The 26,845-nt window shown below is 41.7% G+C and overlaps 4 protein-coding genes across 6 annotated transcripts; 1 reads left to right on the top strand and 3 right to left on the bottom strand.

The window, feature by feature from the left end:
• The first annotated feature begins 182 nt into the window (after positions 1–182).
• Positions 183–9,703, top strand: Spas (spastin). 2 transcript variants are annotated; one of them, XM_077398628.1, is made up of 7 exons: positions 183–1,348; positions 1,459–1,629; positions 2,305–2,577; positions 3,682–4,034; positions 4,155–4,486; positions 4,599–4,909; positions 5,269–9,703. In XM_077398628.1, exons 1-7 carry the CDS (start codon positions 805–807, stop codon positions 5,430–5,432), a joined length of 2,148 nt encoding a protein of 715 aa, XP_077254754.1. In that variant the 5' UTR covers positions 183–804; the 3' UTR covers positions 5,433–9,703. The 2 variants fall into 2 exon arrangements, with proteins under 2 accessions (XP_077254754.1, XP_077254756.1); XM_077398630.1 differs by lacking the exon at positions 2,305–2,577 and having other exon boundaries at positions 186–1,348.
• Rox8 (TIA1 cytotoxic granule associated RNA binding protein Rox8) lies at positions 9,244–15,118 on the bottom strand. Of its 2 annotated transcripts, XM_077398636.1 has the most exons (4): positions 13,477–15,118; positions 12,829–13,125; positions 12,413–12,670; positions 9,244–9,706 (listed from the first exon to the last, which is right to left on the bottom strand). In XM_077398636.1, the coding sequence occupies exons 1-4, from the start codon at positions 14,062–14,064 to the stop codon at positions 9,662–9,664; spliced, it is 1,188 nt and encodes a 395-aa protein (XP_077254762.1). In that variant the 5' UTR covers positions 14,065–15,118; the 3' UTR covers positions 9,244–9,661. The 2 variants fall into 2 exon arrangements, with proteins under 2 accessions (XP_077254762.1, XP_077254763.1); XM_077398637.1 differs by having other exon boundaries at positions 9,244–12,670.
• Positions 15,119–18,644: 3,526 nt separating this feature from the next.
• Git (ARF GTPase-activating protein GIT1) lies at positions 18,645–24,147 on the bottom strand. The gene is made up of 13 exons (XM_077398516.1): positions 23,874–24,147; positions 23,479–23,612; positions 23,258–23,370; positions 22,850–23,036; positions 22,627–22,757; positions 22,346–22,535; positions 22,190–22,262; positions 21,708–21,902; positions 21,443–21,612; positions 20,648–20,818; positions 20,364–20,540; positions 20,054–20,284; positions 18,645–19,976 (listed from the first exon to the last, which is right to left on the bottom strand). Exons 1-13 carry the CDS (start codon positions 23,929–23,931, stop codon positions 19,779–19,781), a joined length of 2,028 nt encoding a protein of 675 aa, XP_077254642.1. The 5' UTR covers positions 23,932–24,147; the 3' UTR covers positions 18,645–19,778.
• Positions 24,148–24,959: 812 nt separating this feature from the next.
• Pcid2 (PCI domain-containing protein 2) lies at positions 24,960–26,727 on the bottom strand. The gene is made up of 5 exons (XM_077398453.1): positions 26,561–26,727; positions 26,441–26,482; positions 26,247–26,368; positions 25,666–26,147; positions 24,960–25,569 (listed from the first exon to the last, which is right to left on the bottom strand). Exons 1-5 carry the CDS (start codon positions 26,579–26,581, stop codon positions 25,052–25,054), a joined length of 1,185 nt encoding a protein of 394 aa, XP_077254579.1. The 5' UTR covers positions 26,582–26,727; the 3' UTR covers positions 24,960–25,051.
• Positions 26,728–26,845: the final 118 nt, after the last annotated feature.

The following is a 26,845-nucleotide window of genomic DNA, read 5'->3' as shown; positions in this document are numbered from 1 at the left end:
TGATTGATTCTTACTTTTAGAACCAACCAATCAACGCAGAGTGTTGATAAGACGAGCTCAACAGTTGTGTCTGCTGAACGCGGCCAATATATCATGATACGGAGGGTTTGATTCTCTGCCAATGCCATGGTACCGATCGTACATAACGACGTCTTATCTCGACGTTTCGACGCCGAACGTCGCTACGGTATAATTAATATACCGGCGGGACCGGCGGTACCGATCGCTCCGTTCCTTTTGGAGAAAAGTTGGGAGTTGGGAGAGGTAAACCGAATCGCGGGAGAAGCGAGGAGCGAGGAGCGGAGCGCGCGCGTTCAAGGCAGTGGGCAGTGGGACGAGTGGGATCCAAAACAAGCGATGCTCAAGCTGAACGGACGCTCGCGTCCCTTGGCCGGTTGTCGCATCGCGGGTGAGGAACGACGCGAGGGAGAGGAGCGGCGCGAGATCGATTCGTCCCAGTTCCCGTCGTCGTCGTCCCGTCGTCTCGTCTACCAGGAGGTATCCCGCGAGTCTCGTAAGTCACGCAACAACGCGACTCTCCGCGGCGTCTTTCCCTCCTGCCCCTCCGCCACCAGTGCCTCCTGCGGTCGCGGCGCCGGCGGCAGCCCCCGTGCCACGGGAACGTGGACGATGTAGAAGTCGTCCCACCGGCCCGACCTCGTCCCTGCCGTTCTCTCTCACGACCGCCGCGTCGGGGATGTCGGCACGGCCGCCAGTCGCGAGCACCATCATCACCGTCGACGGCCGCTCGCAGCAGCGCAGTACCGAGGCGAACGTAGCGATAGCGATACCCATCCCTGGGAGATGTCTTGCAGCGATGGCGCGCGCCCGACACGTAAATTCGGCACCAAGTCGCCGAAGAAGCTGTGCGTGACCAAGAGCGAGAACGGCGACAAGACGACGACGACGATCAGCCATTGCGCCGGCCACCGTCACAGTCACTATCATCACAACCATCATCGCTTCCTGGACGGCGCCCAGCCGTCGGTGCACAAGCGCAATCTCTACATCGTCTCCTTCCCGCTGATCCTGCTGTTCAACGTGCTGCGCACCCTGCTGTATCAGCTGTTCGTGGTGTTCAAGTACCTGTACACCTCCACGTCCCAGTTGATCCAGCGCCGACAGGCGTCCAAGCAGACCTGTCAATTGGAGATTGTTGTAGGGCAGACGCCGGCGGATGGTCGTTTGATCAATGGTAATCGGATAGAGAACGAGGTCATGTCGCAAGTGCCTAGACGTCCCATCGGGCCTGGTCCCGGGGATCCTTTGCTGGCCAAGCAAAAGCATCATCATCGCCGAGCGTTCGAGTTTATTAGCAAAGCGCTCAAGATCGACGAGGACAATGAAGGTAAGTTGTTTCACTCGGGGGGCAACAATTTGATTGAAGAAAGTGAAGAACAAGTTGCTTTATACAATTACAGTCTAAACTTTGCACTTAACTGCTCTCTTTTCAAACAGGACAAAAGGAGATGGCGATAGAACTGTACAAAAAGGGAATCGGAGAATTGGAGAAGGGAATAGCTGTGGAGTGCAACGGCGGACACGGCGAGGTGTGGGAGCACGCGCAGAGACTCCACGACAAGATGTGTACGAATCTGGCGATGGCGAAGGACAGGCTCGACTTCCTCGGTTAGTACATTCTCGCTGCTACATCCTGCTCCGCACATTGGCGTTTCTCAAGCTACTCCAAGCTTTACTTTACTTAATGGTACAGACAGTTGCGTTTCATGCGAATATCAGTTAATCGGTATCTATGCACCATACTTTATCTCGGCAACGGTGTCCACAGGTAAACCTTTGGCAATGGCAAGAGAAAGAATATGTATCTAGCATGCTCGTGTGTGCAAATTTATTTTTACTTTTTTACGAGACATACATGCGCGCGTGTACGTATGTGTGTGTGTGTGTGTGTGTGCGTGTGTGTGTGTGTGTGTGTACGCATGCTTGCGTGTAATTGTAAAATTTCCTAGATGGTTTACCTTGAGCACAGATCAGTTTTTATTTTGCATTTTCTCGCGAGTATTCGAAGAAAGGGTGAATGAGGGTTCGCGCTATTGTACGTCGGTCTGCATCGGCAAGATGCAGATTGAGGGCCCAATCTCACGCGACAGCACTATGACGGCGATCACGCGAAACGCGCGCGCGCGCGCGCGCGCTTTGCTCCGAGACAACTCGGCGATATCGGTATATTTTGTTACTCGCGGTACGACCGAAAGATCTTTCTTAAAGCCTGATTTCTCTCTTTTTAGCTGTCTATAGCCTTACTGCAGCATGGCAGAGAATGTTTTCTTTTCCTTTTTGTAGTGAGTGTGCGTGAGCAGAGAAAGCTGGGTATCAACCATAGTATCAACAATCGCGCACCTGGAAATAAAACGGACGGCGAACATCCGGGAAAGCATCTGAGGGCTCGCCGCAACGCGCACACTTTTCAAACCGCTCGAACTTCATCCAACATTAATCACAATGAGAACACAAACAATATACACACGACAGTTAACGCCGGACAGACTATGTGTACCCAGATTCCCAAGTTAAGGCCACGTTCACCAAAAAACTGTTTCGCTCATACTACTGAAGGTATTGTTTCGTCTTGAGATTCTGGGCTTAAGTGCGAAAGAGAGTCGAATGCAAGCAAATAACACGGTAATGCTACCTAGTCAATGTTCATTTGAAAAAGACACTTTTACCATCTTAGCCCTGTGCACGTCACTCGTATGATGTAGAAGGATGAGATAGAAGAATGTGTAAGGCTTGCATTTATCGTAGTTGCCTCTTCGTGTTGCCGTAGATTTTTAGAAACCGCTGCATTCCGCTTACTAAACGCGATGAAATTTTTTCATAAAAACGCCTTTACAAGTAGATTAAAAGATCTAAATTCATATTTATTAAGTACACACGAAGACAGATCAGACGTATGATTAAACGTACATATACACGTCACACCATCGCAGTCACACATTTGAAAATGTTTTATAATTTTTTGGTAGACTTAATATTTATGCGATTTAGTAATAAGGTAATGTGATGAGATGACGTATCTTTTTCTTTCCCCCCCAATCTTTTAAATCGAGACAAAAGTTCCAAAAATCGCTATTTTTATAAGTAATTTGATCTTTAATACATAAACGTAAATTATAAAACGTACGCGTATTCTTCCTTGCTAATTAATTTTAATTACACTTGTCGCATAAATATTGTAAACGTGTTTTATAGCATTGAATTTTATATTGCAATTTAGATATATATTAATTCTGCTTTTTTGACCGAAGCAACACAATACAACACACGTAATTGCAATTTTAGTAAAGTACAAATAGTAGGAAGTATTTTATCTCAATCATGTTACCAACTTATTTAACTTAATCATGTTACCAACGAGGTATTTGTTATTTGCTATCGTGATAAAGTCACATTTTTAATACACTCCTACTATTTATCATTAGGATACAAATGAAAGGATACAAATGACAATATTCCAAATATATCTTGGCTGTAAATATATATTTTTTTTCTTACTTTTATCTTCTTTGCGATAGACCCTCTTATTCACTAGACTGATACGCGAGATCTGCATTTAATTTTCTTTTAATTAATCGACTACCAGTAGTCATTCTTTTACTGTCATCAAATTATAAATTGCCATTTGTTAAGTTTTATTGATAAGTATGGCCATTATTTCAGCATCCGGCAGGAAACTATCGGTTCCTGGCAAGCGAATGACAGGAACACCCCTAAGTAAGAGCCAGACGTTGCCTCGGAGCATGGGCAGATCGACGCCTATTCAACCTTGCCACAGAACCATGCCTAAACCGTCCTCCACACCACCCTCTGTGAAAAGGCAGCTGTCTGTGCCGGGCAACGGTTCGCCTATACGACGTCCAGGAACCCCCACTACCTCCAACAGTAACAGAAGCACGCCAACCAGAAAAGTACCTATTTTAAAGGGCGTGGATCCAAAACTCGCGCAAGTGATTCTCGACGAGATCTTGGAGGGAGGAGCGCCGGTGCAATGGGAAGACATCGCTGGTCAAGAGGTATGTCGTTCCGTCGCGATGTACTGTTGCATTACTATCGTCGCTTGGTTACTGATTATAATATCGCGAGAAACGTCGTCTTCGTCCCTATTTATATTTTATCTCAACTTCAACTTTCAGACCGCGAAGCAGGCTTTACAAGAGATGGTGATCTTACCGTCGCTGCGACCTGAGTTATTCACCGGTCTGCGAACGCCCGCGAGAGGATTGCTATTGTTCGGGCCACCGGGAAACGGAAAGACATTGCTGGCGCGTGCCGTTGCGACTCAGTGCAACGCAACATTTTTCTCAATCTCCGCCGCTAGTCTCACCTCGAAATACGTCGGAGAGGGTGAGAAATTAGTGAGGGCTCTGTTCGCTATCGCGCGGGAGTTTCAGCCCTCCGTTATTTTTATCGACGAGGTGGATTCGTTGTTGAGCGAGCGAAAGGATAACGAACACGAAGCTTCGAGGTATATTATACCTTTGTGTATTCTCTCTCTGTCCGTTTATACACACGGACAATGTATCGATAAGAGAGCTATATCGATTTATCAAATTAATTAAATTAAACGTGTATTTTAGGAGGCTAAAAACAGAATTCTTAGTCGAGTTTGACGGTCTGCCGTGCAATCCAGAGGAGAGAGTGCTCGTTATGGCTGCTACAAATAGACCGCAGGAATTAGATGAGGCTGCACTAAGGCGATTCACGAAACGCGTCTATGTTACGTTGCCCGACTTACAGACGAGGATCGTGTTACTCCGAAGGCTCTTGGCCAAACACAATGATCCATTGACGCCGGAAGAGTTGAACGAGATGGCACTCGTGACGGAGGGATACTCGGGAAGCGATTTAACTGGATTAGCTAAAGACGCAGCGCTTGGGCCTATCAGAGGTAAATTGCTAAATTTCTCGTATTCGTTGTACGCTTTTTTTAAATTCGTTTTCAGTCTTATATTATGAGTGAAGATATGCATTTGGCCACTCATTTTATAATTCTTTACGATATTATAAATGTCTCGTCATTTTGAATACATGCACACATGCTGCTTTCCAGCGATAAAAGTAAATTTTGCTGCACGTTTACCGCGACAAACTCTTAACAATTTTATTTAATTTACTCAATTAAAGTCAAGTCTAATGAAAATATGAAGAAAGTTTCATCAAATTTTTTTGTTGCGCTTTGAAAGTGTAGATCTGTTACACCTTGTCTGTATGGTTTAACTATAAGACGTATTATCGTATCGTTCTCAGAACTGAATCCAGATCAGGTGAAGGAATTGGACCTCAATTCCGTTCGTAATATCACAATGCAAGATTTCCGTGATTCCCTAAAGAGAATTCGCAGATCCGTTTCGCCGGCAAGTTTAGCTGCCTATGAGAAATGGAACTTCGAATACGGAGATGTGAGTCTTTGATTTGAGATAAGCCGCTCGAGCGAGAGGCTCCAGAAATAATCGCGCGTTTCAGTTAAATTTAATCTGCAAACTAGAACGGGACTAGAAGCGTTTCAAAGTATCGAAGCCATATGTGAAGAGAACCATGTAATCCCGCGTGTCAACACAATAGTACGGTTCTTATATTTTTATCCTACCTTACAAACAATTTTGATGTTTACGAAAAAGACGGCAGTGAAAAGCTAAAGAAGATATTGTCCTTCAAATCCTTAATGGATTTTTGTCTTTGTGATGAAAAGTCGACATACTTACTCATCGTTATCGCATTTCACATTAAACTTAGCATGATTTAGTAATCACATAACGAATCTTTTGCGACAAATGAAACTTGGGTTCAGGTTCGAATGATTTAATGTCAAATGTATCTTGAAAAATATGTTTCGCATTAATTTTATAAAATATATAATGTGCTCCATGTGTTATATCCGGCGTGAGATCGGACTTACAATTTACAGTTCAATACACAGCTTTAATGTTTACCAGTTCGATATTGAAGAAGGCGCGTCTTTATTATTTATGTTTATTTATATACTCATTATCTTTACACGATTTACAGTTCCTTTGTAACAGTTGGCATTTGAAATCCGTATTAATACAGTGCTGCTTATTACGATAATTTGCATTTAATATCAGAGTGTTGGCAATTAACGCGTTAGACACTTGAAAATAAGCATTTAAAAGAATGTGATTAAGAGCACATAGTCTGCAGTTAGAGGGAATGTATCCTTTTAAAGTTGTAAATACCTTTAATTATTGTCGTTTATAAAATTGACACGAGCAAGTTGAATACAATACGCATGATCCGACTCGTTATTAGTGCAGCAATAGAAAGACTACATTTGCAAACGGAACGGTGCACGTCCAAAACAGATAATAAAAAATATGATCTATCAATGACACATGTAAGAAGAAGACATAGTTGCGTAATTACCATATTCGTATGACATAATAGAATATACAAATATGCAAACAAGTATCTCCGTAATATCCGTGAAATCGAACGGAAAATAGTGAATCTCATCTTACGCGCGTCGATTTTGTATAAATTGCACTAATAGGTGCGCCCTTCAAGTGAAGTTTCGAATAAATCTTGTTACGTTTGATACCATTTCGAAGATTCGTTTGATATTTATTGATATAATGCGTTATGAGTCACGCGGAAATCTGAGGAAAGGGGAGAATGTGAGATTCTGTTTTAATACAAAATTCTATAAGACAACGAACTGAGAATCTAATCTGTGCTATATGAAATCCTAAGTATTTATCTATAAGGATTACGCGTAAGTTCGAACAAACATTGTTATCGTATACACAAGAGAATGAAAGAAATCAGCATATATATACATATAAATATAAAACATATACGGACACATGATTTTTATGACGTTTATCTATTGCTTCCGATGCTCAAAAGTAGAATAACTATGCATGTATAATGTATTAAACAAATTAATATATTCAACACGGAACTATATTATAATACGCTGCAACTACAGTATAACACGAATTGATTAATCATCCCGGATCAATGGCGATCATCCGTGATCGTAGTGGTAGGGTAACGTCCCTAGTAGTTTTGTAGAGTAAGATTTACCCGCGTAACACACACTTTATTAGACAGCGAATTATTTTCCAATGAGTTTTACTGCATACAATTCTGCTCTGATACAGCGGAAGAATAGAAGATGTTATTTGCAAAGAAAATTATTAGTTATTTGACAATAGACCTCTCTGTGTATGAAATAGAACACGATGCGTTCGTTAAATAGATATATTCCATAGTAGGTAAAGCATAAGAGGTAAAATGTAACTTTATTCGCGACGCGACGCGACGCGTAAATCTGACATTTCGAGATTCGCACTGTTGTAATAATTATAAAAAAAATCGTGTGATGCTGAACAGCATTCAAGAGCTGTGATGTTACTGCGACGACAAACTTGATACTTTCGCGGCGCTTTAATATGTATTTAAATGCACAAGAATGCGATATATGTATACAAATATTCTCGTGAATCATAATTCTGGGTCTTTCCGGGAAATTTGTTAATTTTTCTAGATGGGAGCGTACGATTCCGCGATGAGGGTTCGATTTATTTCTGTGTTCTCTTTTTAACGCGTTAACATATGAACGGAGCTTCGGCATCGTCGCACGATGCTGACTCGACAGTTTTATCTCCAAATTACTTTGTGATATTAGTTTTTTATATTAATCTTTGCGCACTGCCTATGTAGATTATAATATTGTACGTTGTATTATATATGATATTGCAAAATATGAATTACGTTAGTTATATTAAGTTTGAGGTTTATGATGATTTTGCACAACAAATTGTTTCGCATATGAAGATGAATTATTCAAAGACCCTGGCCTTCCATTGTGGGACACGCTGAGCCTTGATTAAGTTATTTTGCTACTTTTATAACGTATAACGGTAAAAAAAAAATTGAGTAAGAATAATAATCGGGTATAATGTTTACGCTAAATATTATACCGTTTAATCTAATGGTAAATACATGAGCTGCAAGTTAAAAGGGAAAATGTTTGTGCATGCGAGAGACTTCTCCCTGTTAAATATTATCTTTCTGTGGTTTTGGCGTCATATTTAACTGTTTTACAAGTGATTGTATCGACAACTTTCAAGATACACAACCCATTAATTAATATTGATGTATTTTCCTGTGACTTTATCATATTACTCATGATTTTCATTAACTTGTGTAATCAATCTGTTCCAAGAGAGAGAGAAAGGTGTGACCCGTATACATCCAGCAGTATTATAGAGTACTTTTAGTAAGTTACATTGTAAATTACACGTTAGATTGCTACGTAAAATTTTTACCAAGTGTTCTTTGGTAATGTATACTATTCTAACGTTCGCGTAAGTTCGCGAAGGTTGATGATGGCGAAACGACCCTTGTATCGAAACATTAAAGTAAAATTACATGGTCTTTTCTTGCATCATCAATGAGCATGAAATTCTTTCATTTTTGCCTACGTATGCGTGTTTGCCTTTCATTCGCGAACTCACGAACGGTAAGCGTCTCTTTATACCGTGGTAGTCAACGTCCAACAGAGTAATTATTACATATCTATCCAATAGATGTTCACCATAGTAACTCGATTAAATCCCTAATGTAAGATTAGTACGGCAGAATTGTACAAAATTGTAAAACGACGGTATATCACCAGTGATTGATTCGAGGAATGCGTTTTTGAAACATGTAATGAATGTGCGTACAAATTATTTTCCCATATTCGCGCTTCTTCCTCACAAGCGAAGCTTTAAAAATGCTCGACTCGCAATTTCTTTTCTTTTCTTCTTCCCTCATTTCGTTAGTCCGACATTTAAGAGGCATATTTCTCGTAGAAACATCATCTAGGAAATAATTATTTACAATGTTCAAGCTTTTTCCTTTATCAATAGATGGTACCATTATGCGAATACCGGAAAAGGTCGTAAACCTTGGCGTAATAAAGCGATATGAATGTTATTTTTCGCATGAATATCGTCGTGTTGAAACGTCCGCAAGTGATTCCTCGAGAATGTCTTTCCAGTTATTGCGGATGGTCGTTGTAAGAGTGTATCGATTGCAAAATAAAACCGTATTACATGTATTTGGATATTGTTAATTTTGCGCCAAGTATAATTGTCATGTATTCATAGCGATTAACGTAAGCCTTACCTTATTCGATAATTATGAAGGAAAGTAGATAGATCTCCAGCGTAAGTGGAAGAAGTTAGCTGGAGATCAACGAAATAACTCACGACATTATGTATTTTAAATATTTATTCCTTTTTTTTTCATTCAAAAGGACAATTTGTTTTTATTATAAGATAACATTATCCTAAGCATCTTCGTGGGTTCAAAACCCCGCCGTACCTAAATTACTCTTTATATAACATTTTTTGTTTTCCTCTCTTATCGATATTTTTTCTACCGATTACATCGCAGGCAACTCCGTTCTCCCTTTAAACTGGCTCTCCGGTTCGATATCGTTTTATTCGCAATTAAAATCGAATCGTTACCACGCCCGGCTCCACTCATTTTGTTTTTTTTTTTCCCTCGTTTACCTCTCGCATCTCGTTTATATACTGACTTTATACAAATTGGTTTTGAAATTTTTTTTATGGCATTTTACCGTCGGTGGTGAACTGAGGCGGTGACAAGCATTCTCACATGTCAAACATCATTGGAAATAATCCATTTCGATCCTTCTCCTTTTTATGAATCTCTGCGAAAAAATGAAAATGAAACAGTGTTCCGTCGTTCTGCAAACGGAGGACGCATTTTATCATTCCGTCGGAACGGTAATCGGAACCTGAACTCCATTCAGAAGAATGCAACGGACGCGACGCAATCACGCATGCAAAAAAATCACGCGCGAATCTATTAAAAGAAATTGTTTTTCGTAGAAACCGTGTGTAATTGGTAGGACTCGTGTGTCCAGGTGCTAAGGCACCGAGATGAGATAACCAATTAATTAATTATATAATTTCGCAGTTTCATCGTATGCCGGTAAAACTACAAAATTCTCGCGCATTTTGAGTCTCGTACTCCGAGACCGATTCCGATCATCGATTTTTTTTTTATTAACAAATTGAAAAAGCGAGCAGTAAACGACGAACGATGTCCATCTACGAGATGTATTCGCTAATTGATACCTTGGCAATTAGCGTCGACACCTTCGTGGTTTAATTCCCGATTCGGGATGTTGCGTATCCCCGAATAACGTAACGTACGCTAAATCTCTTCCGATCGGTAGCCTTAGAGGGCCGAATCACCCGAGCCCTAAAAAAGCGATCAGGGCTGCGTTCGAAAACTTCACTCGGGTGTACACCGGCGTCGCGTTCTGTCTTTGTTCAATTTTTAATAAGTAACAAAGACAGAACGATGCAAGTTCGCAAGTTACCCGAGTAAAGTTTTCGAACGCATCCCAGCGCGGGATACCGAAGAGAAACGAAAGCAAACTATCGTTAATTGTGCCACGCGAACTTCCGTTACACGTTGACTTGGAAGACACGAGGGAATCGAATCGTGTCACGTTGTCATTTTTAATCGCGTCCACGACCTGCACGACAATAATAATTCGCAAAAACCGTAATACGTAATATTATATCCACGATTGTCAATCGGATCGTTCCCCGATCGTTCCGTCGCAAAGAACAAGATACCGTTTACCGACGTCCGCGTAACAAGTAACCAAACACGCGTATATACGCTTTCAATTTTCATACACGCGTCTTAGGTCCCGAGATCCACCCAGGCTCATCAATGACTCGTCCCCTCGCTCGAGAAAAATATCCCCGATGGAAGTACGCGCGCGTTTATTCGTTTATTATTATCGTTAGACTTAAGTTACATTTATTTATTATTCTTCGATTAGCTAGGTCGTCTATACAAACGGCGAGGAGTCATTGACGTTACGGTATGACGATGGAGTACGTTAATGTCCGACATTTCTTCGGATCTCTCCAGCTGTGTACCCTCGTCGCACCAGCGGCGATCGATCCCTACATTTATTCCTTTTCTCAAAACCACGAGCATTCTCGTAAGAAAGAAAAAAAAAAGAAGAAAAGAAAAGAAACCGGTAAGCGCGCAACGTGTACATCGCGACCTTATTCATTTGCGGATGGAGTATAACGTTCGAGATACACACACCGAGAAAGTATGGTGACGAGTGTACGAAGAGAGTGCGAGCCGACGCGTACCATTTAACGTACAACATCGCAGCAATTAATGTATTTTGAGCTTGCACTCGTACGAGGGAAATCTCGATTCGTGTTATCTTGATGATGTCTTTAGCAAAAAATTCACGCACGCATACGCACGCACACATACATACTCTCTTTCTTTCATTCTTTCTCTCTTTTTCTCTCTCTCTCTCCCTTCTGTTACCCCTCTCTGAAGAGAATCATAGCAAAATTTTATACATTAACCACCGACGATAAATATCACACAACGAGATAAAGTTGTAACTCGTTTACTCAACTCTCGCAGAATTTATTTGTTAGGGGAGCCCCGCACACGCCTTTAGCATACACGCGTCCAAAAGTCTAGCTACATCACAGGCGCCGTGTCTAGCTAATATCTCGCTTCTTTTTTCTACCTTAATAACTATGTCCGATATTAGCAAGTTACTCTCCGTTTTGTTTGTATCTCAAATGAACATTCGTCGCGCGCGTTGTTCATCGACGATCCGAGATTTGAAAGGAAAGGGGGGGGGGTAGGAGCTGAGAGTCGAGGTGTCAGTGGCAAAAATATTAAAAAGGTATCAACAACGCAAACAAGATTTGCCGCATACATACGTTACTTGCGCAGCACAACGGGTGCGGGGCTCGGTTTTGAGTTTCGGGGGGGGGAGGCAAGGGGGGAGGGGAAGGCCGCGAGGAAAAGTTTGGAGATATACCTGGTTCAACGTCATATATATGTATATCCAGAATGCGGAAATCGCGAAATCCCGATCGGAGTTTTAACGCTGAACGAGACGTGTGCAGCGACGGTACTCGTCGTACGAACGCCGCATTGTCGAAGCATCGTCGCTACATGAGATTTTACGTCTCGATATAACGTTCCGCGCCCGTCCCGTGACGGAAAACCGAGGAAAAAGAAAATAACAACGTCCTTCAGCCGTTGGAACGAATCGATCGTGCGTACAAACACAGAGAGAAAGAAAGAAATAAAAAAAACTCCTCCGGAATACCAATCGAATTTTTTTTCCTCCTATTGCAAAGCGAAGTCGCATCTCAATCGCGTTCGGAAACGATCAGCTCGCGCGTTGCGTTCACCGAAAACTCGAATGTAAAAATGTTGAAGTAGGTATATGTCGGAACGGTTCTTCGCGAATAACCCCCGGGACAACTATTATCGTACGTAACAATTAGCCGGTCAACGATCAGTTTCATTGCGTGGGGTACTGATGTGGCATGGTGTATGTTACCATAGTGGGCTGCTGGCCCGGTGGCAAGGGCGCACTCGCCGTCGGCGGTGCCGCGGTGGCTTGCGTCGGTTGCCAGGCCCCCGCGCCTGGTGCGGGCATCCTCATGCTGTTCATATATTGAGCCTGTTGCCCGTAATATTGACCGTAGTATTGAGCGGGCTGCAAGAACTGTCCCTGCATTTGCGGATAGCTCTGTGGATACCAATAACCCATCTGTTGGCCGTAGCCGTACGCGTATTGTCCCGCTCCCGTTGTCACCTGTCGCAAAAAAAGATTAATCATTCATTTATTATAATTCTACATAAACGTTGTTAGCCAATATGACAAAGGATTAAGTGATTTGCATAGATCTAAAAGAGAGAAAGAGAGAGAGAGAGCTTTCGACAAGAGTCTCTCAAAAGTATATAAACAGTAACCTGTTGAGCCTGGTGATTGGCATTAGGACCCACGCTATTCGGATCGCCATTCTCTTTCCCCCAAAAACATTTAACGATGCTCCCGTTGATTTCTGTGTTATGCGTCGATTCGATGGCGTGCGTCGCGGCCTCCTTGGTCGTGAACTTGATAAAGGCGTATCCCTTGTCTTTGAACACTCTTATGTCCTGAATGGTGCCGAACGGGGAGAACGTTTTCTTTATCAGCTCGTCCGTGATACCGTTCGTAAAACCCCCGCAGTACACGGTACAGTTGGTCGGACTACTTTGGTTGTAAACCTGTTGGAAAACAATGGGGAAGAACAATGAGATCTAAGCACGTGGAGAAGACTCAGCGTCGATCGAGAGGTAACGGATAAATAGATTCTCTTGCTTTCTCATCCCGAATCGCTAGAGGCAGCCGGTACGTCCCGAGTCTTTTACATCGGAGCCAATCGTCAACGTCATCGTCGTAGACTAAAATCTAACAATCGGAACGTCTGTCCGAAGCGGAGCTAACGTAAACCGGTCACGTTTCGGCGAAGTAACGGTAAAGATTGTTGGTTACGTTCGCAGACGGGGGGGGAGAGGGGGTGGGTGGTGGCGGGAGGTGGGGAAGGGAAGAGGGTTAACCGGGGCGATTGTACGCACCTCGTCGTAGTTGGGTTTACTATTGTTGGAATGCCGCGGCCTCTCGGACCTCGGTGGCGGCGGTTTCCTGGTCGACCAGTTGGTCCGGATGCTACGCGAGCCGAGCCACTGGCCGTTCATCGCGTTGATCGCCGCCTCGGCCTCGGACTTTTTGACGAACGACACGAACGCGTAGCCCTTGCTCTTGAGCGTCTGCGGGTCGCGGACGATCCGGCAGTTGCTGATCTCGCCGAAGGGCGCGAACGCCTCCTTGAGCGTCTGCGTCTCGATCTCCGGCGACAGATCGCCGACGAATATGTGATGATGATTGCTGGTGTCGAGCTTGGGCTGATTGCCCGGGCTGGTAGCCCAGTTAACCTTCATCTCCTTCTCAAGGAACGACCGTTTGTTCATGGCGGCCAGCGCCGTGGCCGCGCACTGGTGATTCGTGAACTCGACGAAGGCGTACGGGTCGTTGCCGGGCTCGCGTATGATCTTGCATCCCTTTACGGCGCCGATCTGCGAGAAGAGCGCGCACAGAAGGTCCTCGGACACCGAGGTGTCCAGGTTGCCCACGTAGAGCGTGCGCGGATTGCTTTCCTCGCTCATGGTTCGCGCACCACCCGCGCTCTATGCTACGGACGCACCGCACCACACCGCCGCGGCGAACGGCACCGCTTTCACTTTTCGCTCGCCAGCAGGATGATCACCTACGAGCTCTCGCTCTCGCTCTCGCGCCTCGCGCCCGGTTTCGTTTCGTGTACGTTTTTACGCTACTCGTTTCGTTCGCTCGCTCGACTCCCTCGCTCCCGCTTTCCCCTCTAGTCCCGCTCGACCGTTCCGCGCTGTCGTCCAGCGCTCCTATAATCCTCCACGCGTCACACGCGTTTTACACCAGTTTTTACACGGGTCGGTTATCCGCGGGAATCGCGCGATCGCTGCCGACGACTGCGGCGGTTCACATAACTCGCGCGGGCCCGATCGTTCGCGCGAGGACATCGAACATCATCCGGGCGCACCGCCAGGATCTTACCGATCCGTTAGGTCTTTTTTTTTTCTCCTCTCCCTTCGCTCGCTCGCGCGCACGGACACCGACAATAAGAACGCTAAGCTACACCCAGCCTCTACGTCATACTAACATAAAATGGCCGCCCCGCGCCGCGCCGCGCCACGCCGGACGCCGCGCCGCTCCGCTCCGCGTCGCGCCGCTTCGCGCGCGGCCACTCGCTGCTTTCCCTGTTGGCTGGCTCTCGCGACTCGCGAGGCGCGCGGACGATGGCGAACCAGGCGAACGCGAGAGAGAGAGAGCGCGGAGCGCGTGTGGACGCGTCCCGCAAAACGTCCCGGACGCGCCCGCTTTTCCCCGAAATCGCGAATCCCCCCGCGGTATATGTAGGTGGGCTAAAGACGCGCGCGCGCGCGCGCGCCCGGCACCTGGCCGCCGCCGATCAACCTGGGGAAACGGTGCGGAGATTAATTCGGGACTACCGACGCCGACGCGCGAAATTCGCCGACGGGACACGTGTCCTCGTACCGCCCGTCGTCGAGGACGTCGAGCTCTCGTAACAGGTAGCGCGAAAACTCGCGCGAACCATCGGCCTCGCGAAAATTCACTAGGCGTTTCGAGGTTCCGTCCCTCTCGTCGGCTCGTCGACGTCGATTCGTCAATCGTCACAACGGAAATTGGCCCCCGGCTGTTGAAAATGATGCTTTACGAGGGCGCTGCCGCGCGCGTGATCCGCGGGTCTGTTCTTCTTTCCAAGAACTTCCTGATCTGGGATCGACGGTGTAGCACGAGATTTGTTCGTAATGTTTTGCTTGAAACTTGAAATTCCCCCAAAAAATGCTAAACTGAAAAACGAAATAAATATATACATTGGCCTAGTTTACACCGGACCGTTTGATACGCGTGTCAAGTACTTTAATATTCGTATCAAATCCATATCAAATCTCGGGTTATCCCGGTGTAAAACCGAAATTTTTATACGGATACAGAGTACTTGGTACGCGTATCAAACGGTCAGGTGTAAACTAGGCCATTGGGCGTTGGAGAAAGAGAAAGAGAAAATTGTAAGGTGCAAAGAAGTGCAGGCAACGCGAACAGACCTTTAAAAATGTACAAAAGTGAGGAAATTCACTAGAATATCTACGATTTCATTTGTCGAAATCTAGTAAATCTGTTCACTTTTGCAATTTTTCCTTCGTTTCAAAAGACACAATCGATCTCCAGAATTTATAAATACGTTTTTCTTGATGGTTGCGTTTAGCAGAGAAAACTGCTTTGTAACTGTTGTAAAATTCGTGGGCGATATAGCGACAGCGATAAAGTTGCCGACAAAGCTGTACCTTTGTCGGCAACCTTGTCGCTGTCGCTATCGCTATCGCCTATTGTGCAAGGGGCTTTAGTTCCGGCAAAAATTAAAAGCATACACTATAATCAGATTTATAAATTTTTACAATAATTGTAAAGCATTTTTCTCTGCTGAACACTTGCCAACAAATTCAAGAAGCGAGCTCCGAAAGTGAATAAAGCGGGGAGCACACACTTCGGCACGACGCATAATGCGTAAGCATAAGAAAATTGATTGGTCTATTTCCCTTATGCACATGTGTATGGACCAATCAATTTTCTTATGCTTACACATTATGCGTTGTGTGCAGAAGTGTGTGCTCCCCGCTTAACATATAGGGTATTGCTAAAGGCCAGTATTCATAATACAGGAATAAAAATCAATTCGTTCGGTTATAATAAGGGTAAAAGCTTATTACTGTCAAGTTGTCTTCTTTCTCAGAGAAACCCTTCTATGATTCGTCCAACAGTCAGCCGGAGTAGTTCTCGGGGGTTGGAGAAGCCCACTGAAGTTAGTTAGAATTTGAACGATTGAACAGGGGCAATTTCACCAACCACGGTTAGCTTAAGGTGAAATTTCATGGGCAGTAAAAAGCAGCAGCAGATCGTACTGATTGGCTATAAAATAGAGAAGTTCTAGGAACTTGAGAACTTCTCTATTTTATAGCCAATCAGTACGATCTGCTGCTGCTTTTTACTGCCCATGAAATTTCACCTTCAACCGACGGTTAAAGTTAGCAGGATTGACCAATAGAAAACAGGGTCATTTCTATTGGTCAATCCTGCTAACTTTAACCGTCGGTTAAGCTAACCGTGGTTGGTGAAATTGCCCCTGAGAGATTGAATTCAGACTCAGAGAGGATTACTAATTAATATTATAATATAGAATATAGAATGATCGCTCCGGCTGAATATGCACGGTTTTTATAATGGCAATTTCGAACGCTAGTTGAATTTTCTGCGCTGCGATTCGCTAATGGGCGAATAGAGGTGGCAATTCTGGGAGGTTTCTCCGGTTTTCATTGGTTAGAATTAATTCCCTTCCAGAGGGTTGAGAACACTTAGGCTGAGTTTCCATTGAGCGCGTCACGCATCGCGTCGTCCGAATCGAACCAATCAAAACATCCCATTTCGATCCCGTCACAAGAATGTAATGAAATGGGATGTTTTGATTGGTTAACTCGGATGACGCGACGCGTGACGCGCTCAGTGGAAACTCGGCCTTAGGTCATGCGGCAATAGTTCGCGACTGGTAACCCGAGATTTTCCTCGCATCAGTCGGACTCTTCTACACTGAGATGAAATTAGATCCTTTTCTGTTCTTTTTGATTCTCGCCGATATTCCGAGTACATAAGTACAGCCGAGCGTGTTTTGAATTGTTGATCGCATTGTAAGAGGCGACTGCAACGTCTATTCGAATAGAATCGTAGCGAAAAGTTAAAATTGAGATGAGAGCGAGAGGTTATACGGTGAAAGACAAGACAATTATCATAATTGATTGATTTCGGAGAGGTTTTAGAAAAGGAAGTAAAATTTAATTCGCGTGACGTCACACTTTTGGGACGAGGTGAAAATTACAAAAGTGAGGAAATTCACTAGAGAATCTACAATTTCATTTGTCGAAATCTAGTAAATCTGTTCACTTTTGTAATTTTCACCTCGTTTCAAAATCAGAATCGACATCTTTTTCCCTAGGACGAAAACGTGAAAAGTGAAAAGTTTCATGTGATTTATCTCTTTCTATCGATGTTGAATAGAAATTAGAAATACATTGACCCCTATGGCTCTACTCTCTGGTTTCAGCTTCACCAATAGGAAACAACGACTTATGCTGCGTTCCAGCATTAAAGTCACGGGAAATTTAAATTATTATCGAAAAATATATATTTACAATATACTCTTATAAATAATAAGTTTATTAGAAAAATATAAAGAAAATATCTCCTATTGGATGTCAAATGATTCTAGATTTATCGAAAAAAGGGTTTCAACTTTTTTGTTCGCAATGATAAACTTTATTACTGGATTCGATAAAACTGGCTTAAATCCGATAGAGGGAGAGCGGCAGAAAATATTTCTCATTATGCATTATCACATATCTTGCTACAAAAATATTGCGTACGCGATTTACCTTGACGTCTGTAAATTTTATGACGACATATTTTATCTGCTATATTTGTTAATAAATATATATATATTAATATAGTTAAAATAAGTTAAAACATTGTGTAATAACAGGACAAACCCTAACATATAATCATAATCGCAATTTTTATTACAGCAGAGAATCTGACAAGAATATTATTTTATCACTTATTCTATAATTATTTTCGATTAATTTCAGAAAGCATTAAATACTATGTTTATATTATAATTCAAGGAGCACACCAGGATAACGAGTCCGAAAAATCAGTTTTTATTTATTAAATTTATTTTATCAGAAAATTTTTAACTAAAGAATATATATTTCTAGTTTCATTTCGGTTTGAAAAAATTAAGATTTTTATTAACTCTTTTTTTCTAATTTATTGTTTAAAATGTGTACTTTTATTTCATATCAAATTAAAGTTTTAAAGTATATTATTAACCGCAAAACTACATACTAAGGATAACCCAAGGGCCTGATGGATCTCTTAATATAATGTTATGTAGCAATATTATTTATTACATTAATTGTTGAGCTGCGTTTAGCTAAAAAATATATATGTACGATACATATTTAATATCTATATAGAATAGATCTAAGATATGTCACTCATCGTTATAACTGGCCAAAAAGTACATAAAAAACTTAGTACATAATTGTATTCTACACATTAATTTATGTATATATATAACACAGTTATACAAGACATTTTATTATATAATTAATATAAATATCGTTTTACGAAAATACATTTCATTTACGGATTCCATATATTACAATTACAGTTACAGTATTTTCATTATTACTATACATTCGCGTGTACGTCAGTAATAAAAATGCATATCATCGTAACGTTATAACATTGCCTTATCTTATCATTTGTATACTTTGTTGTGCAAATTTAACAAGTTAGATAAAATATTCAGTAATTTTTGTATTTGTAATATTGCACTAACAGTCATATAGCCAATAAAAGATTGTAAAATATAGCCAAAAGAGTGTAAAATGTATAAAGACCAATTAAAAAATTTTATATAAATTAATAATATATGAGAGAACAATATATAATAACACATCATAAAGTGATATAGATAATAAATTTAGATTATAATTTTAATGTTATTGCGACATTTTTGTTGCTAAATTAACATTAAAACATAGAAAGGCAGTGTGAGAGTTAAAGATAAAATCTCAGATGTATCAAATGTAAAAAAATTTCTTAGATGTTTAACACAAGTTATCTCAGGTTGAAAACTGCTATAAATACATTCTTTCGATAATGCATTGAGAGCTCGATAAATTTTGGCACACGATATATGCAGACACATAAATGGTGATTGGATAGACTTGTGCATGTGGTGAAGATATTCTATTGTAGTTAAACATTTCAATGATAAGGTTCATACCTTTGTAGAATTTTGCCTGAGCAAGACTTACGTATTAGACAAAACTTGTAAACTTAAGCTGCATATATGTAGAATTCATTGGTTTGCCGCTATTCAGTCTTTGTCGGGTATTATAAATGATATACTACATAACTACATGATACTATATTGATAATCTATTCAAACAATGTCGTGTCTTATGTGTTAGATCGCATTCAAACATAGTTACTTAAATAATTTTAGAGTATACTTTTAGTAATTCACTCTGGCAATTAATACTTTAATAATAATAAAAAAAGTGATTCTGCTCCAATATTTATTAAACTTAACAAAGACAATAAATGAATGAATGTTATTATTGTTAAGTAAATATTAAGCATTGCAATAACTATGTAATTACGACGGCATCTCTCGATACTTTTTCTGTGACATTGAGAAAACCTATGTTTGAAATTGCGTGACAAGTAGCTTGGTTGCTTTGGCAATATCGTAAGCGCATGAACGTACTTGTTGCAAACAACGATCCATGTGCTCGGCATCACTGGTGCATCTTTGAAGGCCGGAACACTCCGCTTGAAGTCTCCCGGTATTGCCGTTTAACTGGCGTAAGGCGGACCTGATATTCTCCTCAATTGGATTCTACAACAAATACAGTGGGAATTGCTTTTGCTCCAGCGAATGAAGAAGCACGTTCGACGAATAAACTATAATCTTACCTGAGGAAATATAGCGGTTAATTCGGCAACAGCAACGCGTATCCTCTCGGCGCAAGGCACAAAGGCTTCTCGTTGGCTTGGATCTTGCATAGCCATCCACAGCTCTTGGATTCGTCTGGTAACTTGTTCCGTCCGGCGAGTTACCTCTTCGCTGGGCGGCAGATTAGGCGCGCCACATTCCCACAAGCTTTGCGTGTTATTCCGCGATAATGTCTCGGTGTCGCGTTTCGTCTGAATAAAATAAACGCAAACAAATTAGTACGGATATACTTTGTCAAATTGTTTCGAGGAAAAAAAAACCTTTAATTACCTGGCAAATGGTTGTTGACCATGACGCTGGTTTCCGCAGGCCTTCTCTAGTCTCGTACATAGATGCCGGTCGTTGATTTCCACGTACAGTGGACGTTTTGATATCGTGCACTGGCTCTAATTCAGGTTCCTGTTCGCCACCAACATGCCCGTTCATGTTGCCATCAGAACCTTTGACCTAGATCAGTAAAAACAAAAATTGTATTTTCAGCATTTATCATGCGATTAAACATTGATATGTTTGATATGTTATAAAACAGATAACTAGAATTTTGAGGCAGTTACCTGTAGCATATGCTTCAGCTCGTTGTTCTCTCGAGTGAGTTGCTCGACGGTAGTTTGCAGGGTGTGTACCTGCTCGCGAAGATCTCGTACGGTTGATTCGGACAGGGTCAATTGTTTTTTCAAAACTTCTACCATGGACGGAAGACCCTTAGCGACTGGTGTAAATGTTTCCTGTAACAATATAGCATAGTAATAACCTTTGCTTTAAATTAAACGTACATTGTGCAACAAGTATAGAGAGCATGTTATAATGGTCACGCAAACGAATTGTTATAAATTGGCGGATATATTATTATCATTGCATTGTTGTTACGCAATATGCAAATCATGGTGTTTAGTGGATTGCGAATCATTATATGAATCAGTTCAGATCAGCAGCTAATTAATGTTTCACAATGGTCAAAATTTACACTTTTTGGCAATGATCGCACATGCACAAACAGTTCTGTGCACTTGCCTAATAACACCGCCTACAGAAAAGCCATGTGCTCAGCCAATTCCTTATTCCTCTTTTTGTTACTAGTGTCGGTACCTTTAATATTTTACCACAAACAAGTAAATACGACTATCGAGTTTTGTAAACTTATATACTTCTTGCATCTCACTCTCTTGATGCGAGTTAAAGTAAGCAATTTGCGAAACTAATATATTTTCACATGTTATATGTAATTAGAAAAAAATTAAGATATATCTATGCAAAAATGTCCGATAATTTGTATTGTCATTCCAAGGATGAATATAGTCGCGTTTGTTAATGTATTTCTTTGTACTCGAAAATTGAAGTCTTTAAATTACCTCATTATTAGTTTTAGGCTGGTTTGAAACGTCAGATGAAGTATTATCTGTAGATGTCAGAGCAGCATAATCATCGTCAGATGCAACACTGTCGTACAAAGGTTCATCGTCAGACACTTGCGACCCATGCTTACCAAGTTGCTCTTTGCGAAGCATAGATACCGCGGGATCTAAAGAACAATAGATGATACAAAAATGTAGAAATGATGTAAAATACTTGAAAAACTCTCATAAAATAAATGCGCTATCAATTCGGTAATATTACTTTGAAGTGCATTATTAGCAAGCATATGCCTCCGACCCGCCTCAACCAGTAAATCTACGATAAGAGTGGTGAATTCCTTCGGCGTGAATCTCGCTAATTTTTGCCTTCCTTGGTTTCTAGTAGACGACAATTGTGGATTAACTGGCAGAAATGGAACAGTACATTTCTCCGGGAGGGATGCGGTTGAAAACCAGACTATGCATAAAATATGAAAATCTACTTGTCTGCATATATTACATAATTCAGTAATTTATTATATAAATGTATTAGACATAATTCAATAATTTGTTCATATACTTTGCACAATTATATTGTCAAATAAATTCAAACATTCTTTACTCACCCTTCCAAAGGAATAGCATGACACAGAAATATATGCGTATCATTAATAACTTAAATTAGTACAAAATTCATGCACGTCTAAATCACGATTAGCATATTTAATCTAGTTTGCAATAAATAAACTGGAAACTGATACTCACTTGCTTCCGTTTCCCGACGATCCACCTCGTCATAAACATCCATGGCTAACTCCTCTAGCAAATGATTTGGCAACTAAGCAAAAAATATATCGAATCTTTACATATCCTGTACGAAATAAAAATCGATAAATAATCAAAATATAAATTTCTACATACCATTTGTAATCTGCTTCTTCCTTCCAAAGTTAACTCATTTTTATCCAAGAAAGAAGCCAATTCGGAGTTTATGAGATGTTCATCGCCTCGATGACTTGGTTTACGAGAGCATATGTGATACGTCAGCCTATCTGTTACTTCGTACATACATTCATTTATACGTTCAGATAAATCTATATGCCCTGACATTCTGAAATAACAGAAAGAATACTCTTTAACGTGAAATATACTTTTCCTACGTTTTGTATAATAAAGACGTTACTGTGTCATGTGTCACTTACTTAGCGATATCAGCAGCCGTTTGTCCACTTAGATCAACTACACTCGGGTTTGCGCCATTAGCTATTAAAAGTTCTACTTGGAGAGCTTGCCCGGCACGAGCTGCCACATGTAAAGGTGTGGTCCCTTTTTCCTGTAAGTATATTACGCATGTAATTTAACAAAAGTGTTTCTCCCCAATACCACAATTGTATCATTTGTATAATAATAATTACTGAAATATACCTTGTAAAAATAATTGGGGTTGGCTCCCTGTGCCAATAGCCTCAACGAAGTTTCTAAATTACTTGTACGAACGCTACTGTGCAACTGTCTATTGAGTTCCTCCTCCGTGCAACTTTCTTCCTTGCTCGGCCGTAATATAAAAGCCAAGTGTTGATGCTTGGCCTTAATAAAATCTGCCTTCACCGGACTATAAACAAATAATGTAAAAATGAAAATAACAAAGCACTTAAGAAAATAAAAGCTTATTTCAAACGTTTAGAATTGGAATCGACTTTTAATCTGGAAGAATAGCGATAACTGATCTGTATCTAAATTTGATTCATTCCACAAGCGCCGAAGAGCATTTGTGAGTGAAAATTATAATATTCCACGACAAAAAATAAGATTTGTCATAACATAATTACTAACTGTAAGGGATCCTTAGGCTGTGGTTTCCTTCTACTAATCTTGGAGTTGCTGGGATCTAGCAGGGAATGTTCCCAAATACTGTTAGCTCCATTATCACTCAACGTATGCACCATCTGGAATATTTGTTCAGTTATCTCGAGAGCTATACGACGCACACGCAACGTGACATGTTTAAGATTTAAGAGCTTCTCTTTACGTAGCCATAGCCACCGCATACTAACGTTCAATAGGTGCGGGTTCCAAACGCCCTTGTGCAACGACTTGATGTGCGACACGTGACGCCCTAGACTACGATGAATCCCACAGCAATCGTCGCACAATAAAATAGCTCTGTTGATCGATGCCCATCCTGGCTCTGAAACAGCGCGACAGATCTAATAATATTCTCTCAATCGAACAAGCGTCGCTGACTAAAATGCTTGCATTACATAAACGAGGAATGTATGTTCGTCTTCAATCGCGCTGGTTACCAAAGTAATATTCGAGGGACACACACTGGACAACATTGATAATGATCATTTATATTATTTTCTAAGCGCGTCTATCTTATTTTACGAGGGAAATGAAGGTCCCAGGGGTCCAGGTGATCGTGGAGCAAAAACGATGCTGCGCTCACCGAGGGTCCCGCAGTCGGCGCACACGTCCGCGCTCGCTCTTTGCTTGGGACGTGCCATGCTTCCGTCACCCCGGGAATCAGCGGCGCTCACTCTCGCGCATCGTGCTGCACCGCACCGCACCGATATAAGACGACGGAGGTGGACGACGGCGACGACGACGAGGAGAACGATTTTTGGAGCTGAGCGAAGCAGAAACGCGAATCGGGTTGTTCCATTACCCTCTCGCTACTCGCTACTCGCTACCCCCCCAACCCCAAGTTTCCCGGAGACTCCGGAGTCCGGAGCACGATCGTGGCGCCCGTCGGTGGCGCATTTCCTAAATTTGTGAAACGGAAGATTGTTGATAAGATAGCGTCGGCCACAGGTGATTTACCAGCGTGTGGTCCATCCGCGCGGTGATGCTTGACCGATCAGCGCCACTTTACGGGACGACGATGCACTAAGTGCCAGGATTATGCCGTATAAAGGCGTAAATTTCAAAATTACATCCCCTTGAATTGTTCACGTTTTATGCGAACCTTTTTCATGATAGATATAGTATAAATGTAAATTATATTATAAATTAATTGATTTTTCGAACTGTATTTTTGCACAACAGTCCTACAAAAAATAAAGTTTTAGATCAGCTTAAATAATTAGATGCATTTCACACACAATTATAACTTATTTATTAATTAGCTATAAAGAGCGATATAAAAGATATGTGGTACTAAAATAGAAATATTATTATTATTTACGCTGATCTGATCTGTTAATTTTTCAATACTAAAAATTGTGTTCAAATTGAATAATAGTAACGAGCATAAAATCACCAACGAAACATAAATTTCTGATATTTTTAATAAAATATGAATGTTTGATGATCCATAGACCACTCATTGTTTACATAACATGTCATACAGTTTACTATATATGTATATATATATCTATATATACATATGGATGCAGATTTATTATTATATTTTATACGTGCAAATGCCCAATCTGCTAAATGTAATGTTAAAAGAATTTTTTCTTTCGGAAACGGAATCGATAAGAGTCAAGGATAAGACTATGTCTAAAAGGATTATATTAAACGCTTTCCTTATCGTTAACAATACGCGATAACACTGTAAAAAAAAAAAATAATAATATATTTATTGCGAAGATAAATTATAGCGATTACAATTATAATCGTTTACGATACAACGGTGGATAACGGTGGAAAAGGATTCTGTTTAGATATAACCAATTTCTTGTGCTGATAAGATATGTAGCCTTTAATCTTGCCTTCGTATATCAGATTGGCGAGAAGGCATTCCGTCTCGTCCATATCTATATCCTCCATCCCGTACATCTGTAACGCCACGAGCAAGCTCAGCACCGGTATCTGATGCGTGTTCAGCGCCAAGTATACTTTCTTGAATAGATTTCTGTACGCGATCAGTTTGAGCTTCTCCACGATCAGATATATGCCCGCGTCTATGAAGAAGGTTTCGTGCTTCGCCATCACTCCTTCCAAGGAACGTATATCTCCTTTCCTCACGGATTCCTTGAGCTCCCAGAATTCCATTAAGTTATACTTCTCCAGGAGACTCTGCTTGGGCATGTATCCCAGCAGCATCTTCACAGGTACCAGATAAGTCAAGATCAATCTCTTATTTTTCGAACACTGTGTGTGACAATGCTCGAACGCATAGGTCAGATACTCGTCGGCTGAAACAATTTGGCAGCGTGTTTATCTGATGTTACTTTAGGTAAAAGTAGGCAATCGCCGTGGTTTACGAGACACGAGATGGAAAAGGTGCTCACCGATCTTGTAATCGCTGTCGAACATCGCTTTCCGACCGACGAAAAACTTGTACGTGATCTGTTGCGCCAGCGCAAAGTGGTCCTTAAAGGGGGACGATTCTATGGCCCGTATCAACGGTTTACACAGATGCAATTTGTTAATTCTGAAATATACTTTTAGCAGCTGATTGATCAGGGCCAGCATTCCCCATCGTTTCGTGTCCTCTTCCGAACTTCTGCTGTCGGCCGCGCAAATCCGGAAACAGGCCATCAAGCACTCGGCGCACTTCTCCAGGACCTCGCCGGGTTTCACGTTCTTGCTGCTCTTGGATTTTTCCGCGCCTATCGCCGATAATCTCAGTTCCAGGCACATCACGTTCATCACCGGTAACATCCAGTTTTCCTCCTTCTGCATCTGTAGAATCTTCGCGAGACATTGTACGGCCGAATTTTGAAAATTGTACATGAACAAAGGCTCGTTCTTGTTCATAGCGGATACAGCTCTAAGGGGGAGAGGGAACCAAGAAATATCGATCGTATACGCAGTGTCAATTAAATCGTCCAGCGTCTGAATAAATTATAAAGAAGGATCGTGTCTTTACTTCAAGTGGCAAAGTACCAGGTCGTCTAATGGTGCGGATAAGTGTTCCATGGCCTTGTTCATGGCAGTCTCCGATCCAATTTGAGGTACCAAAACATGATTGTGCCGCAGGGACAAGAGATCCTACGAAGGAACGATCAATTATTCACGCGATTAATGTAAGCTTCGATCGTAATACATTCGCGCGTTATTTACCGCCAACGCTTCCCCGTCCTGGTTGAGCCACACTCGCCGAATCTGCGAAATAAAAGTGAAAGATAATGACCTGAAGAGATTATACAACACTGCGCTGTGCCTATCGATTTGACAACCCACCTGCATTACGTAGGAATCCATTTCGACTCTAATTAAAATATAAATAACGAATCTTCGAAGATAAATGAATTTTCAGTCAAATGACGGGTTTTATTTTGGAAGTATACACAATTATACACATGGAGTTATGGACCATTATGGACGCGTCGTCGCGTGCAGTTTGCGTTTGCGCCCCAGATTACGCATGCGCTATCTATTTTACCGGCAGTGAGTAATTGGCTGTGTAGTTCGCTTGAAGATGGACGCAGTCGGTAGAGAGCGCGTAAATGCCGATTGGTGCCTGAC

The sequence above is a fragment of the Temnothorax americanus genome, unplaced genomic scaffold (genome assembly GCF_048541705.1).
Source record: "Temnothorax americanus isolate GAGA-0224 unplaced genomic scaffold, ASM4854170v1 Scaffold12, whole genome shotgun sequence".
NCBI classification, from domain to species: Eukaryota; Metazoa; Arthropoda; class Insecta; order Hymenoptera; family Formicidae; genus Temnothorax; species Temnothorax americanus.
The sequence above is the reverse complement of the archived record's forward strand: the minus strand, read 5'-3'. Positions and strand labels throughout refer to the sequence as shown.